The sequence below is a fragment of the Netta rufina genome, assembly GCF_964035555.1.
Source record: "Netta rufina genome assembly, chromosome: 3".
NCBI lineage: Eukaryota > Metazoa > Chordata > Aves > Anseriformes > Anatidae > Netta > Netta rufina.
Window position 1 is genome coordinate 9847777 of NC_140125.1, and position 17212 is coordinate 9864988.

The 17212-nt window shown below is 44.3% G+C and overlaps 1 protein-coding gene across 1 annotated transcript in view; it reads right to left on the minus strand.

Moving 5' to 3' along the window:
- Nucleotides 1–8979: 8979 nt before the first annotated feature.
- ISM1 (isthmin 1) overlaps nucleotides 8980–17212 on the minus strand; it is a gene marked incomplete at both ends in the record, with an annotated part of 38504 nt that continues 30271 nt past the window's right edge. Inside the window, 4 exons of the mRNA XM_084283371.1 lie at nucleotides 8980–9497; nucleotides 11137–11226; nucleotides 13419–13562; nucleotides 16500–16767. Coding sequence (XP_084139497.1) covers nucleotides 8980–9497; nucleotides 11137–11226; nucleotides 13419–13562; nucleotides 16500–16767 — 1020 coding nt within the window. The remainder of the gene's footprint in view (nucleotides 9498–11136; nucleotides 11227–13418; nucleotides 13563–16499; nucleotides 16768–17212) is intronic.

Genomic DNA, 17212 nt, shown 5'->3' on the forward strand with positions numbered 1-17212 from the left:
GCGAGCCACACCAGGTATGGTTGTGGTCCCGCTGCCTGTGTCTGCCTGTCCCACCTGGAGGCATGTAGGGGCTGACAGTACTGCTCATGAGAAGCATCCGTTGATAACTGGTTTTGTTTTTAACATAATGCCCATGTGAGAAAGGCTGTACTTGTAGAAAGGCCCCAGATCCGTCCCTGCTTTGTCTGGAAATTATGCCCATGGTGGAGGAATGCTCTTGGGAAGGGGATGTACAAGCTTCGCTATATGGGTATAGTTAAGCTCACAGCTCATAGTCCCCTGAAGCCCTTTAGTTATGTGCCAATAATCTAATGAAGTTTGCATTAACATCGCCTATGGTTATATGCAAGTTCCTTTGCATGGAAGTACTAAAAAGCCTCACCCATATGTGTTTGTGTGGGATCACCAAGAAGCAGCACAGCCTTTATGTTTGCCCAGGCTTTGAGCTCTTTGTCTCCCAGTGCCAGTTACAACTGGTTCTTGCAATAGGGCTGCCTGTCCATGAGAACGGAACTGTCCATGAGAACGGAACCACTTGATGGTCCCAGTTAGTTACGGTCCAGTAAGCAACAGTCCCAAGACAGCTGACGCTGCCTCCTTCCTGGTGCCCTGGTGAGTATTTAAAATTGTGGTGTGAGGAGGGGAAAGAGCTGGAGTTGTCCATCTCAGCCTCCTGCTGCAAAATGTGCCAAGCGTTTCGTTGGCCATTCCCTACTTGATCTCCCCAATGAAACCATCTTTCCCTTCTTTCCGACTTTCTTGCTTTTGCAGCATGGGCACACATGTGAAGAGCCGCAGCTCCAGGTGAAGGGACCAGGAGGACTTTGGGCAGGTGTCCTCCTAAGGGGGACAGAGCCTGCAGTCCCAGCACAGCGCCGGGAAGGCCAGGTACCAGGATGCTGCTTTCGTTCTGTTACAGGCTCTTCTGTGACCACCACCAACTCTGAAAACTGCCATTTCCAGTTCTTCGCTTCCTAAAAAACATTTGCTTTGCAAAACTATTGCTGAGTTTGATTCACAAAAGTGCTCTGAGGCCTTGGGTGTGAAGTGCTATGACAAAAGAAGGCATTCCAGCTCTTTATTACATCGCACATTTTAAATCACGGAAAATTGGTCTAAAATACAATAAAATTAGCATAAAAAGGAATGTTTTCCAATTGCCTGTCAGGATCCCTTCAGTCTCATAACTGTTTTCGTGTGAAGCAACGAGGGTAATGCTTGATGATAGTTGTTTGTTCCCTTGTTGTCTTGAAGTCGCTGGAAGCAATTTACAAGTTACTCTTGCTCAACGTCTAGGAAGGGAAGAGAATGGAAAATGTTTACTTGTTTCTTTTTGGTAAAGAGTTCCTTCCCAAAACAACAGACTGGGCTAAAGACAAATCAAGCCTTGCCGTTGACTTTGGAGGGTGAAGGATCTGTCCCCGCACGTCCCTGCTGCTCACCCCAGCCAGCACGGAGCAGGAGTGTGGGTGTCCGGCCCCCCACGCCCGCTGCCCTGTGTGTTGCTCTGTCCATCTGTGCCATTCCCATGGCACTGCTTTCATGGATGGATGTCTCTTCATTGAACGAGTGGTGGCGTTTGGAGCTGCAAAGAAATGACAGAGGTTTTTTTGGGGGGGTTAAACCAAGCTATCCTTTTTCGCCCATGGATGCTGACCTGAAGCTTTGGGGCAGAGGTGTGATCATACCCTGGGGAGGGCACATTTCCTACAGCACAGACAGCACCACGGGCTGTTCTTTCTGACTTCCTGCAGATGGTCTAATTATATGAGAGCATTGCTCTCCATTTGGTAAGAAGATGTATTCTTAGCTAAGTTTACCTAATGCTTTCCTGATTTGTGTGGGTTTTGCTTTTTTCTTCCCCCTTGAGCTGGACAACGATGTGATCTTAGTCCAGCAATCAAACATGAAAGAGCCCATATGTATAAAGTACCCTCCTCATGCTGGCATCTGTCCAGAAGAGACAAATTGTCTTCATGCAGGACGTCTGCTATAGCCTCTTCCCATTAAAAAAAAATAAAAATCTGGCAAACGAAGTGTCTCAGGATAAACCAGGACAACACAGCGGTAGTTGTTAGTGGTACTGAGCTGTGCCATCAGACCCGAGAGCTCGCAGACGTGGTGTTACCGGTGCTGTGCATGGTACAAAGCCAACACAAAGGGTAAGTGGGTGGTGGTGGGGTGAGCTGCGTGTGGGGTGTCAGCTGCTGATCTTCACCTCCTCTTCATCGCCAGGAGATGAACTTCTCTGGAGGGCCCTGGCTCTGAAGAGGCTGGAGAGCAGCTCTACGCCTGCTGCAAGCAGTGGGAAATTTTGCAGAAGGAAATCTTTTGGAGAAACAGGTGGCTGCTCTTGGGAGGAAAAATCTCCCGGTTTCTATCAGTTTTGCTGTTTCCTTTCTCAGTTCTGGTTAAAGAGGCTTTATAATTATTATTAAAGAGCCTCTAATTATTAATTACCAGCCTGGAGGTGTCAGGTGCACCCAACAGCCTGTGGGACTCCCTGGACTTGCAGATCTCCTCTTGTACAGCTGGCTGATCTGGTCTCATCTCCTTGGGTGTGAGAGAAAGGGGGCTGACCTCTCGAGCAAAAGCCGCATAAAATTACAGGAGTACTGATGGCTGTGCCACTATGGGCAAGGGCAAAACATAGTTATTTGTCAAGGTTAACCACCACCATCGACCTCTTGTGGACAGCTAAAAGCTGTGGTGCAGCTACCACTGCGCTGTGACCTCCGGGAGCTTGAGCCCATCTGGGCTGTTATTCAGGAAAAAACGCTCAGCAGTTTTTCTCCCCTTTTCACCTACTGGCTGTACCCTTTTAATCCGGCTTTTCTGGTGTTGCGTACCTCGTGGTGATCCAACACATGGTGAAATAGTTGGGAACGGGTCTGTGAGTCTATGGACAGGCAACAGAAGCCCTCAGCCTGCCGGGGAGGTAGGCACTGTTTCAGCATTTCCTTTGCTAGGTTCCTTTGCAAGACTTGTTTTGTTCCTTCTGATTTACCCCTCTCTGAGGCTGTCCTCCTTTAGGATATCATTACCCACATGCTCATATAAATTTTGGTGTGCCTTAATGAAGCCATTTTATAACTTAATGTGCTGTTGTTTCCTCTCCCCACTGGCCAGAAGTCACTTCTGTTCCTGCTACTGCATCTTTCCCAAACCAAAGCAACTGCATCTGCCTGTTATATGTTCTCATTCTGTGTTTCTTGTGTAGTTTGTAGGATGAGGTTGTGGAAGTGAACCAATGCCTTGAATTCAGCTCACTGTTGCCTTCGGACACGGTTACTGCTGCAGAGGCAGTGGTGGACCTCGCTGTGTCTCCAAACCACTGCTTGCCACCAGGCCTGGGTGTGCTGCATGGGCCAGGACTTTTTCCTGGCAGGCAGGAGGTGTGAAGCCAGGCCATATTGTGATTTGAACATGCTCCTGGTGACTGCCTGACAGAAAGTGCTGCTGAGGACAACGGGGCACAGGAATCCCTGCATCCATACTGGCAAGTAAATTTGCATTTTCCCCATCTTCTTACCTGACCAAGAGATCCCTATGCAGCCATAGGGTTTTTCCTAAAGCTGCCCGCACCCCTGCTTCATTTTGCGTGGCTGAGCCATGTCTCCTCAAGCTGCCCCCAGGATGTGGAGATGGGTCCCAGCTGCAGCTTTGGGTTTGGATGCGAAGAAATGTGTTAAACACAGCCGTGCAGAGTCAGGAGCCAGCCTGGATGAGGGTGTTTGGGGTGGGAGCTGGTTCCCCGACCTTCCCCTGTTCCCCATACTTTGTGAGTCACATCCTGCATCCACCACCACGGCGTGCAGATGCTGTCCCTTGCTTTAGGCATGTTTCGGAGCCGTACCAGAGCCCTCCTGAAGCCAAAGGACTGACGCGCTCTTCAGCTCTAAGCAAAGTATTGGTCAGGCCCGTAATAAACAGCAAATTCTGACATTTAACACATGTAGTGTTGTTTGCCCACGTTTAAAAAGGAAATATTATTCAAGCACTCCTTTGAAAACTAGAGCCACCCACACTTTGTTTTGTTGGGTTTGGCTGATTTGACCTGTGTCATGTTGCTATCACTTCCAGAATATAACATCTCGAATCCCTTATAAATTGTGCATTTTAATGAATGAAAGGCTTTTCCATGTGGTTAAAATCCCACCCCCGCTTCATTCCTGCGATAGAGAACAAACACAGGAAAAAATTTATAACTCCCTAAACTGATAGAAAATTAGCACAGTCATAAAAGGCGCATGTGGCTTTAGCAATGCAACTGAAAAGGAAAAATGAATAAACCTGTCACTCAAAAAGTAAAAGGCAGAGCTGAGGAATGGCTTCTGCCAGTTCAGCTTCCTGGTGAAGGTCTCCCATGCGAGGTCAGAAATAGCCTCAGCCCCCTGTGCAGACCACAAGGGGAGGCTCCTCCGTAGGTCTGCTCCTGCAGCCATCACACTCAGCAACGTGCTGCTATAAAGCGCATGGCTAGAGGATATCCTAAATAAATTTACATAGATATATAAATATATGCATGTGTGTGTATTTTGTATGAAATATGAAACCGGTGATTTCTTAGCCAACCCCTTAATTTGTCTGAAACAGTGCAGGCAGAATGGAAACTGCCCACACATTTTTCCATTAAAAGTTACAAAGGGAAGGGAGGGGGGAATTGGTGACAGAAAAACACATGCTCTGTCAGCTGTCACATAAATGCCATGCAGCCAGGCAGCAATGTACACTCGCACCAGTTTGCTGGATGAATTCTCCTCCTTTTTCTGCTGCTCACTGCTGGTCTTCCCCCAGCGTGTGCGCTCCCTCCGCAGCGCTCTGTGTGGAGGCAGGGGAAGGGCCAGGGCTGTGGCCGTGCAGGTGCACGAAGAGATCTGATTTTGTTCACCTCTGGTCTGCAACCTTCCTCTGGCTGCCACCCTGCCGGTGGGATTTATATGTGCCCAGAGGCCTCACGGGGTCTGGTGCTGGAGAAGGTTTGTGGTGGCTTTTTGGTTGCTTGTGACTGCGGTCTGTAAACCCTTCACTCACCTGATGGCCACGGCCCCTCTGCTGCTCCAGCAAGAGTTGTGATAGACACCCAAAAGCTTTACCCAGCACTGGGCTGCAGGAGACACCTTGCCCATAAAATGGTCAGGAGGAGCTTGCTGCTGAGGATGAAAAAGCAGAGTCATCACTGGTGTCACCTAAACACACGTAGGCAAAAATGTCAGGTGCATCGGTTACCCATTTCGTTGCAGCCAACCCTACAGTCGCAATGAGGCGGCTGCCTATGGGAAGGTGGGCCTGTGAGCTCACCAGCAGTTTGTGAAAGAATGCGTTGTGTTGACAGTGCTAACCATTTTGCACAGCAGGGGGAAAAATGCAGCTGGTAACTAATGCAGAACTGTAGGGATTCGTGAATGTGTGTATGTTTCTGTTTTTCGCTATATTGTCCTATAACCCATATGCATCACTGTGGGTTGTGTTAGTGGAATTTTGCTGCTCAGCAGCTGTCCAGGCAATGTGAAGCCAGGCCCACTCATCCTTTTAACCATCAAAGGTACATATTCAATCCATTTCTGGCTGCCTCGGGGCACTGCTCCACACATCCTTCTCAGCGGCGGTGCCAGCTTAAGGCACTCCTGCCAGCTCAACTCTGCAGCCATGCAGTGATCTATCTCTGTTGGTAGAGCAGAGTTAAAAATAACTTGGGTGACTTGACTGGTTCCTTTGCTTCATGAGCAGCTGTGCTGGTCCAAGAGAAAGGTACTACAGAAGAAGGAGCGGCCAGAAGGTGAAAACACCTTGCTCTGGCTTTGCTGATGAGAAATAGGTAAAACAGAACTGCTCAGATACGGAGAGTTGCTGTTAAATCTGTGTTTTGGGTTTCCTTTTGGGAATCAGGATGGCTACTTCAGACTCTGAGGGTTTCTCAGTGTTGAGACCATAAGCCTTGTTTAGTTCTGCTCATTTCAATCCCCCTCATATCTTTGGTTGGGTCTTTGAATACAGTTGCTCCGTGGTAACTCAGACACATGAAAACAGCTTTGTCTAACTACTGAGCTGTGCCCACAAATGTAAGACCACAAAGCCTTCTTGAGGTCTTATTCTGACATGAAATTTGAGAGACTGAGCCAAATTTGGCCATGGTAACTCCAGTACCTTGCTAAAGACTACTGCTCAAAGTCATTCCAGGTACAGTTGTTGGAAAGGAGATGAAAAAAGCAGCCAAAGGGATCATAATTTATAAGATAACACTGCCTTTGTTTTTAATACAGACCATTGCTTAAGACTGCAGAAGTGTGACGACGCTCTTGATGTGTGCTCCAAGACTAATGCTATGAAAAACCTGGTATGTCCTTATCAGTGGTTTAGGCTCCTTCAGTGTTCCTAGCCTTGGCAAAACATGAGTGGTAAGACTTGAACTTTGTGCGTCATTTATTAGAATAATTTTTCCTCTTCCCTGACACTTTATTTGTTATGTTCAGTTTTAATGGTACAGTAACATCTCTCAATAGCACCATAATTTAGTAATCTATAAAGAGCAGGGATGTTTTATATTTCAAAAATTGTGACTGCCCTCTCGTTGCCCTCCCAGAGAAACCTGAGACTGTTGTTCCCCCACACTGCTAAGTGAACTGAAAAGCTGGGCCTTCTCCCCCATATTGCAGAAAATACCTGTCTTCCCTAGTAACTGACTGATCCTGGAGTTGCTTATGCTTTTCATCCATCTGCTGTCAATTTAACTGGCTCAGCTAGCTACAGGCTCCTTCATATGACCTTGCAAGAATTTACAAAACCTGGTTTCTATAAAAATTAAGGGGCAATCCCCATGTTTACCCTCTTGCTCAACTAGCCATGTTTTGTTACTACCAGCTAGTGCTAGAATATATCCATGTCTCCCCCGACCTCCAGCTCGATCCTGCATCTGGGAAGATCTGATGACTTGGCCGAGACTTCCAGCTGCTGAAGTTACCTCGGAAGATCAGTTGTTGTTGCATATAAGCAGTAGCTTTGCCTGGACTGCTGTGTTTCTGGAAATCTGGAGCGTAAGTACAGTGCCGAGGCTCTGCAGCCTGTCAGACTAGGTCTGGAAGAGCTGGGGAGAGCCTTTGCAGCGTGCACACCACACATTTGGTCAAAGTGGGTGTCCAAGGCCCGGGCTGCTTTTTAGCCCTCTGATTCACAGCACCTGGGCAAACCAACACAAGCCTGACACTTCCCAGACTCAGCGGACTTAGGCATAAGTTAATGCTGGGGGGAGCATGCACACGTCTGTCCGGGAAGTTGCAATCAACCAGCACCTGAAAGGCCAACAGAGCTAGTGAAAAGATTTACAATAAATATGTGTCCACATACGTAGCAGAGGGAATTGTCTTTTGTGGCCGTCTTGAATCTTTTAGCTCAGATTGACTGTAATGCAAGATTGGCTTTACTGCTGTGTGCGGTTCCATATGCAGAGCACATATGGGCATCAGACCACATAACCCGAAAATACACATTTCTCTAGTGACATTTAGCCTTAGTTTTCCAAATGAAGACATTGACTTGCAGCAAGACAGGCTTTTAAAGGATGGAACTGTATTTATAAAGGATGGAAAAGTATTTATTTACCCATGGTGTAATTTTTATCTTCCATAAGAACACGGGTATCAGGTGCTTAATTACAGGATTATGTATGTAAACGTGCACTTTATAAAAATTTGGAAGTAAAACCTTTGCCTAAAAAAAACAGTCTTATTCCTGGCATTCGAGTTCCATCTACAGAAGCCTTTCATGTTAGAGACATCCCATATGTGAGTTATTGTTATAATACAATAAATACTTTACAAAAATAATGCTAGCTTTTTTTTTAAAAAAAAAAAAAAAAAAAAAGGAAGAAATTTAACTCACCATAGTCCCTCCCAGACAGCTTGCTTAAAGAATAGCTTCTTCTATAGAGTACTGTACACTCAGCATATGATAAAAAGGGGAAAAGAGGCTGGTTCCATGCTTTGTCTGAGGGAATTAGAAATGTATTTTCCACTTCTCCTGTTTTTTAAAAAATAAACTTTTCTTAAAAGAAAGAAGCAGATCTAAACACTCTTCATGTTAAAAATTGAGAAGTAACTGTGATTCTTTTTGCCTTTGACATGATTTCCTTCTGTGGCCTCACTCCTCCAAAGACTTACAGCATGCTTAATTTACAGGTAGCTGCCCTGAAGCTCTGCTCCCCAGCGTAAGACATAAGCCCTGCCAGCTGTAGTTCCGTATCTGAGAAGTCTCCAGGAATGGGCTGTTTGTGACACCTGGAGAACCACTGAGTTGTGTCCTTGTCCACAGGAAAACCACAGCTACACCTCCCTGCAGGCCTACCCCAGATGGACAGCAAGGACCTGAGCTAGAGGGTAACAGGAAGAAATCCAAGCAAGAATTGCTAGTAGGGTACTATACTCACTTTTAAGTATTAGCCTTCCATAAAAAAAAATAAAATCTTCCTTTCTTAGATATGCCTACTCATGAAATCAATTATGGAGAAAACTGATGCCGTAGGTGCATTAATCTTGTAAACCATTCCCATATGGAAGAGTACATTTTTCAATCCTGTTGTTTATAATAACTTTTAAATATGTGCCCTCCTCAGCTGGGGCTTTGGGCTTGATGGTGATGGCAGCTGCTCCACTCCTTCCCACCCCCCCATCTCGTATTTATGTTATAGTTGGGGAATAAAATGAAATGCACATTATTAAATGAACGCTATTGCAGTATAAAATCTTACCAGGACAGGTTTTATGTATGTCTGTATGCAAAAATAGGTGTGTGTGAGATAGAGAGATACGTGTTTATAAATTACACACACTATGAAAAATACTTATGTATTATATTACAACTATATACATTCATTAGAAAGAAACTGATCAACTCCTGTCAAGGAGATAATGCAGCAGCCGTTATCAGTTCTTGGGCATCCAGGAAATGAATGCTACTTTCTGTCTGAAGAGGAGGAAAATCTTTTCAGTATTCCCTTGCTTCTTGAAATTGCTTGTAATAGTCTTCGTCTGAAGGGTTTTCTGTACACTTTTGCCCATTGTTTGGAGGCCGTGCTTCATTGTATCGGCTCCAGTCCCCTTTGCATATAATCCAGGGCAGAATGTCCACTTTGTAATGGAGTTCTGCTGAGAATTCGATGCTGATCAGGTTTGGTGTACCCGCCCCCTTCCCTCTGGTAATCAGCTGCATATTATCATCATAGCAGCAGTGCTGAGCTGCCAGCGTTGTGCTCTCCAAAGAGAGCATGGAGCGGATACAGTATCGTGCAGTGGGCTTATAGATCTCCAGTTTTTCCTTTGGGCCACTTGCATCTTTCCAGCGAAAGTTTTTCCTCTTAATTCGATCATAGATTTCAGCAGTGCTGTATGCAACTTCTCTGGGGTAGGAGCATGGGCAGCTGGGAAGATCATTGACCACTTTGTGCATATATTTCTTCAAGAACTCACTTTTGCAGCTCATCCATCTTTCGCAACTATCAGTGTCTGTTTAAGGACAGGAAATGGAAAACTTAAGATACATTATGCAGCATCCCAGTTCATATGAGCATGACGAATGAGTAAAGCATTACTGTTCAGCACCAGTGCTTTGCTTAAGAAAGAAAGGGCAGTAAGAAAAGCTTTCCTCCCTGCCTGCAATGTGTTAATATGCTGTCTTGTCAGACAGAGAAATCAAACATGTGACTGACTTTGAGGTCCTCAGGCATCGCTACTCCAAATTATATTGCAGTACCAATGCCAGCACAAATCTTTAACATTTCTTCCACTTGGCAAGTTCTAGCTAAGCCTCTGATATGCCCATGCAGCACAAGAGGAACTACGCGGCTTTATAAGCAACAGAACTGACATAGGGCAATTCTATTCCCTGAACTTGTACAGAGATTTGAAGGCCACCTTCGGTTTAAAGCTCTAGTCCACACACTCACCTTTTAAGAACAGCAGATTCAGATTTTGAAAGATTTTCTCATGATGTTGTAAACATCAAGATGGCAAGCAAAGCCTGGGTTATTTTTTCTAAAATTTGTTATTAAGTCCTAATTCAGCCTTTTACCTAGCAAATACTTTTTTTCTCTTTGGTCTGCATCTTCCCAAAGGGGTATTTCAAGCAGCTGTAGTTCAGACACAGAGACTGAGATCTTGGCTGACTTCTCACAAATGCAGCCAGAAGTGATTCAGATTCTAAATGAGCATATGTGACATAATATCAGAGAGTCTGTATGTTAGGGGGACTTTGTGGTATCACAGCCGTGACTTATAGCTGGGATTAAAGAGATTTATATACTAGTAGTATATTTAATACTGACATTTTATTATTTTGCAACAGTCTTCAGAGAATCTGGTTAAACATCTCCTACATGAAATGTTGTTTAAGGTGTTTGTATCAGGCTATGGGCTTTAAAAAGCCTTGCACATCTTGCTCCACACTTACTTAACAGGACTCTGGAGTAAGGCAAAGATTGGGGCCTAAAACTCTTTTAGCAAACATTCTTTCAAAATATTTACTTAGTAATCTGTCCTTCTTCTTTCTGTTGTTTTAAGAGTTGTATCCCAGCTGTCATTAAATGTTGTGCTCTACCACCATAGGAAGGAGGTGGTGGAGTACATTGTTTATCCAATTAGTCCAGCATACAGTGTTTAAGAGTGGCCACACTATGGCTTCATTGGAAGGATAAAATTGGAATGTTTTAGAGGTTGGGATAAGTTTTAGATAGATCATGCCCTACAAAATTGCTTTGGCTATCCCCATTTATTTTAGTGTGACAGCACTAACTAAAATGCTTTTATAATATCTTCCATTCAAGGCTATTTCAGCAAAATGCTAAACAGTGTTTGATTTTCTCCCTCCATTAGGGTTGAGACTTACTGCACTTTTCAGAACTAGGGAAGAGACTCACTATTTTACAAGAAAAGAGCCACAGAAATTTGTTAAGGGTTAAGAAGAGAAAGATTTAATGATCAAAATGAGCTAAGGTCCGGGTCATAAACTTAAGCAAGATAATAAATGACAATTTTTACTGACATGTTTAATGATAAACTTAAAACCTTAGTCCCACAGTGAGAGTCAAAAAAGGAAAATCTAAGTAAGTTTCTTATCTACTACTGAAAGATTGACTAGGCTGCTTACCAACTTCAAACAGCTTGGTGGCATTGAAGTCTTCACTTCCAGCCAGTAAGCTCACTTCTGTGGCAGCTGTCCGGAAGGTATCTTCTATCCCTAAGACAAACATGTTAATGGTGGTGGTGTTTTCCTATTAAAACAAAACAAAATCAACCATCTCCCTGCCACCCTGTCCTCTCCTAGTTCCGCAAGTTGCTTTTGTTTGGCAGGGAAATAATCTGAAGTTAGCTATAGCAATAAAATAATAAATTGGGATCTCAAAATATAAGGATCTTCCTGCAATCTCCAGTTAAGTATCTGCTATCATTAGAGAGAAACATAACACAACCAGAAAATATATTGAAGGATCCTTCCAAAGTATGCATCCTTTCATGGCTGTTTTAGTTTGGCCTGCCTGCCAACCTCATGTCACCCAGTCTGTCAGTCTGTGCTGTGGAGCCTTAAAACAAGTATGTCTTCAAAGAAGCATGTGAACACTATTCTTTTTTTTTCTTTTCTTTTTTTTTCCACCCTTGACTTAAAAACCTCTGCAGAGAGCAGGAAGCACTTTAATAGATGATAACTATATGGTTAATAATGAAGTCTGTTCACCGTTCATCTTGTCTCCAATGAACTTTCTCCTGATCCCCTGAACCAGGGCATAATAGTGGCTTGCAAAGCTTCAAAACAGCCTCAGGCAGCTTTTCAATAAAATTATCATACGGTTTTGCCTTAACTCCAGCAGTAGATGCAGAATAATAGATACCCAAGAATCCATTACAAGTAATTCACTGCTGGAATTATAAACAGTAGAAGCTGAGCTTTGCCCTTGTCATTTTAAAAATGTCAGCACAGCCTCAAAGAGTGAATATATTTTGCTTGCTGATCGTTGGGGGTCTCTTATATGACATAATATGTTCTTTCAAGTTTGCCACTGTTTGATGCTAGCTGATAATAAATACCGGAGAATATAGCTGGGGAAGTACATGCTTTCTTCTGGATTTAACCCCTTATTATTGAAGTTTCAGGATGTATGAGAAAATCCAGCAGTATTTTTCTGCTGAACTAGCAGTCATTATCTTGCAGTGAATGCACGAGTCTATCTGTGAGTGAAACTTCTCTCCAGCTGCCTTATAAGGTTCCTACCTCTTTTCCCCAGCACTGCTGACATTTCACTTCCCATCAAAAAGAATGACCTCCAGTTTAAAAAATTTGCCTTTTTATGTCATTAAGTAAGCTCAGTGAAATGTATACCACCCTGGCATGTGTTTTACTTCTCTTTGATCGTGCTAAGTAATGAACCTGCATATAGCCCATGCATTGTAGCAACTACTGCATCACTGCATTGCGAACTCGCCCAAAGTAGCATTTTAAGAACATCACGAGACAAGTTTCCAATAGCAGCTTTTAACTTTTATGCTGTAGGTTTGAGTGCTCAGCCCTGCTTTCAGCAAAGCAAAAGCTGTATGACAGTAAGGACACCTCCATTACTGCCATTTAAATGTTTGTGCCAGCTGTTGGGTAGGAGCAAAGGAAAGGCTCCTTGTCTTGGACATATTGTCTGAATGCATTCAAGCCAAAAATTACACTTTCCTTTGTCTCATTGTGCACAGCTATTGCAGGACCAAACCTGCTGTTTATAATTCTCTACAACTGACCAAGCAACATGGCAAGAGAGATGACATTTCCACCTGACCATAGATGTTGACTTTCTAGAACAGGAGTTCTTGTAGACCAATAAAAACACAATCTCTTAGGTCAAACACAAGCAGCTATTTAAAGTATTTTTTTCATATTAATATATGTGGAGTCATACAGTAACTCTATATATGTTAGGCACAAAACTTAAAAGCCACATAACTGGGGGAGCTATTTGTTCACCACACAGGCACATCCATTCACTTGCCCAGCAAAATATGAGCTCACTGAGGCAACAGTTAGCATGGCTGTTTTGAAACTCTAAAGTTAATACAAATTTGTTTCATGAGAGTAGATTACACCCTTTGGAATACAAAACGTACTGTGAACAAAAATGCCTGCCATCATCTAAAAAAAACTGTATTCGTCTTTTAAGTCCCAGGGGATAGTAGTCTGCAACTAGCAGTGCATTATTACTAGCAAAGGACCTGCCATTTCATTCCACAAATGCCCTTGAGAACCAGCATGTCTCTTCCCCCAAAAACTCCTACCTAGCCAAGGAGCATATGAAATAGGACCTTGGCTTTGCATGCCATAGGGCTGTTCTCCCCCTCCTTTGCCCCCCGTCCCCACTCCCCTTCCGCCAGCAATCCGAGAGGGTGAAACCAAACCTGGGCAGTTTGGCCTGTCGCAGCTCCGTGACTCGGTGGCGGTGCAAGCGTACCCACAGGACCTCGTCCGCTTCTGATTGCCGCTCCCGCAGGTGACGCTGCAAAGGGACCACGGGCTCCAGTCTCCCTCACCATCAATGTAATCTGCGCAGGAACAAAGATGAGGAAGGAAACGAAGAAACAAAACTCCTACTACCCCAAACTACTGTGTAGTGTTTTTTATTAAGAAGGCAAAACAAGAATGGAATCCAGATGTCTCTACCTGAAGCTTGGGCTAAATGCCAGGCCTAAGCCTGCTGTTTAAACGGTTTTCACACTTGACGCTCCTCGGGGAAATGCATGCAGCATTATTTGAAAAAATATTTCCTTTCTCTTTTGACCTTTTGGCAGCTGAGAATCCTCAGCTGCAAAGCTGGGTCATGAACTAACAGTACACATCTATTCACATCATTTCCCTGTATATAGGAATATGTTTTCTGACCACAGACTAATCAGGCACAGGATAAATTTTCTTTTTCTTTGCTTCAAAACACACAGCAATAGCACAACAATGCCTACATAATTAATTTTTAGGACAGAATGAATGTCAGACTGTGGGAGGCTGAGGGTCATGTGTGAAAATTGCAAATTTTGTTTTTCAGTCCCTTAAACAGGAAACAGATATTCAGGAATACTGCCATGAATATAGGGGTCTGCATATTCACCTTGCACCCAGAACAGCATACAATTTGTAGTGATTCATCCAAATTATTGAATAACATCGAATCTGATTCTTTATTAGGACGAGCCGTCTGATAAGGAAACCTGACTTCATTCTCTTCTGCTAGACAGCCAAGACAAACAGTACCAAGTCTGTGCTGCCGAGGCTTGGTGATGCTGTGAGTATCTAAACACCTTAGAGCTAGTCCCGTGTGTTTGCTGAGCTAATGGCTGCACACCCCACCTTGCAAAGGGCACCAAATGCAGCACAGACCAATCCCAGTTCACTTTCATTCCCAGCAGCCTCCTGACTTTCGGCCTCCCCAGCTGAGGTTTGTCTCTCTCTATAGCTATAGGCTGACCGCGTATGCACAGGCACGATAACAGGACAGATCCCTGCCCGCACAGCCCCTCGTGCTACACACAGCTCCTGCTTCCCCCTCACTGCCATGCTGTCTGTGGGCTTCCTGAGCTGGTTAGTAGAACACGTTACTTGATTTGTACCATATGTAATGACTGACGACAACTCTGTGGGGTGCTATTAAACATTTATTGCCGCGAGTATGGGAAGGTTATACATCTCACTCGTAGCGAGCTGCCTAGATGTGAGTTCCTCATGGCAGGGACCTTACATGTTTCTCCTTTTCTTACACCGCTGCCGACTGCTACGTCAGCACACTTGGACCAGGTGTCCACTGGTCAGGTGTGGGTGGAATTATGGCCCCTGCAGTACAATCGTTGTGCAAAGAGCCATGATTCTGGGCTTTGCCAACAGGAGGGCACTGCAGCGGTCTGAAGAGGCATATGACCTCTCAGGAAAATGAGATCTGCCCTCCCTTACTAGCCCTGCTCTCCTTCCCAGCCCTTTTCTGACTGATTTTCTTTTTCCACGTGGCTGATGAGGAAGAACAAGGATGAGCGGGTGTGATGCTTGTCAAAGAGCCCAGCCTGGGAGGCCAGGGTGGGCAGGCAGAGCACTGCAGGATGCTTTTTGGCAGGGGTGAGGTGAGGGCAGGTAAAACGTGCAAACAGTCTGCTGGCTGGAACTAGCCATCAAAGTGGACAGGATCTGCTGCTGCATCCTCCTGGCATGCCAATGGCATGCAACATTTTACACTAGTCATAAGGCCAGGAGTCTCTTGCAATTAGTAGGGTGCACTGGTGTATGGCAGAGAGCTCGAGGATAATTTTCAGGCCTGCCTACACAGTGTTTATCCTGCACCATGAAAACACAATATCTAACATTAAATATACAGAGCTGGATTTTCAGCTGGATCTCAACCTGCTCTCCCTCTTTTGATATTTGTAATTCTTATTATTTTAATTCTACCACAATTATTTGTGAAAGAAAATTTATTTTGCCTAAATGAATAACTACCTAATACATGAATTCTTGGCAACAAATTGTGCCCATGACTAAATGCAGGTGCAAAAAGAAGGGATAGACTTCAATCTTCTGGCCACAAAATTTAATACATATGTATACATTTAAATACAACATTCCATGGAAAGGCCATCTCTAATGTTAAGGCTCTAGGACTTAGGCAGGGAAAAATAAGACTGAAACAATGCAAGACAGCCCCTCTGCAATATCGAGGTGATGCAACACAAGTGCCAGGATAAAAATACTGTGGCTTTGAAACCCTGCTCTAACCGATTTATTTTATTTATTTATTTATTTACATAAAAGCTGAAATCTGAGAGGCTGTAAGATACCTGTGGCTCCTGGGGTATGCATATTAATTCACCTCCCTTGAGTCTTTCCCTGTGGATAGCTACACCCCAACGGGGCAGTGAATAAATGTAGCTCCTCTCTGTTTCTAGTTTCTGCAACTGTTTCATGCAACAAGCTGAAAACAATTGTTTTCGCCATGACACATCTGGAAGAGAATTACACACGCAAATACACAATGTTCCTGCTGCATATGCCACTCCCCACACATGCACCAACATAATTCTTCTTATTTGTGTATCCACCAAACACTACCATGTTTTAGATCTTGCTTATTTATCCAATAATTACATTTTAGTTCCCAAACCGCTGCATGATTCTAAATTTGCACTTATCCTTACTCTAAAAATAAATATGAAACCTTGTTTCCTTTGCTTTTAAAAAAAGTACACTTAGGACTAAAAAAAGGTCCTCTTATGGGATAACTGGTATGATTTGCAAGATTATAGACTTACTAGTGGAATGTAGCTACCACAGTACAGCTTGTGCATCTGCACAGATTTGTATTTAAAAGCTGATGAACAAAAGCCACATGTTGAAAAATTCTATTTTGTTTGGCCTGCTTTCAGCAATGCCTCACTATTTTCATTTCCCCCAAACTCATTTTACAATCCCAAGATGCCCATAAGAGGCCTGGAACACAAACTCACCATACTCTGGCTGCTCCTTGGACTCAAACGTTCGGTGACTGGGTGCATGACTATCCCACCCACCGAGAGGGTTTAGGAAGTTGCTGTCCTCGGTAGTGCTGTCATACTTGTAGTCCTGGTCACCACTGCTCATGCGAGTCAAGGTGGAGGACCTCTGCCACCAGTTTCTCCAGTCGGGTGATGGGACTGGCCAGCTAGGCTTGCTGCTCTCTTTCTGCAAGTCCTTGTCTGTCTCAGTGTCAGGACCATCCACCACTTCAATGGTAACCTGGGGGATTAAAAACAGACCGGAGCGTCCGTCAGCATCACCCCTAGTCACTGGGGAACCCTCTACATGGCACAGGCAAATGAGATGCTGCCTTGCAAAGGGGCTGTGTAATACTGTAGGGTTAGCTTGTTGTAAACCATATGTGGATTACTGAGCCCAGAGATATGCAGAGGCTGAGTGATTCCTTCTGCTACCTCTGCTGAATCAGACCTTGGAACAAAGGCTAGGAAAAATACCGTGCAAAATAATAACCCATGCTGTGCCTAAAACCTTCGCAGCAGAACTTTCTGCCTTATGGGGAAAAGATGTTTAAACCTGGACATATATGACCAGGAGAAAGAAAACGAAATCTGTTACTCTAAATATGCTGGGGCTGAATCTGAGGCAAGCATGAAGCCCACCACCATGCAGAGCCTGTTCCAAGGGCTGGGACTGACTCAGCACG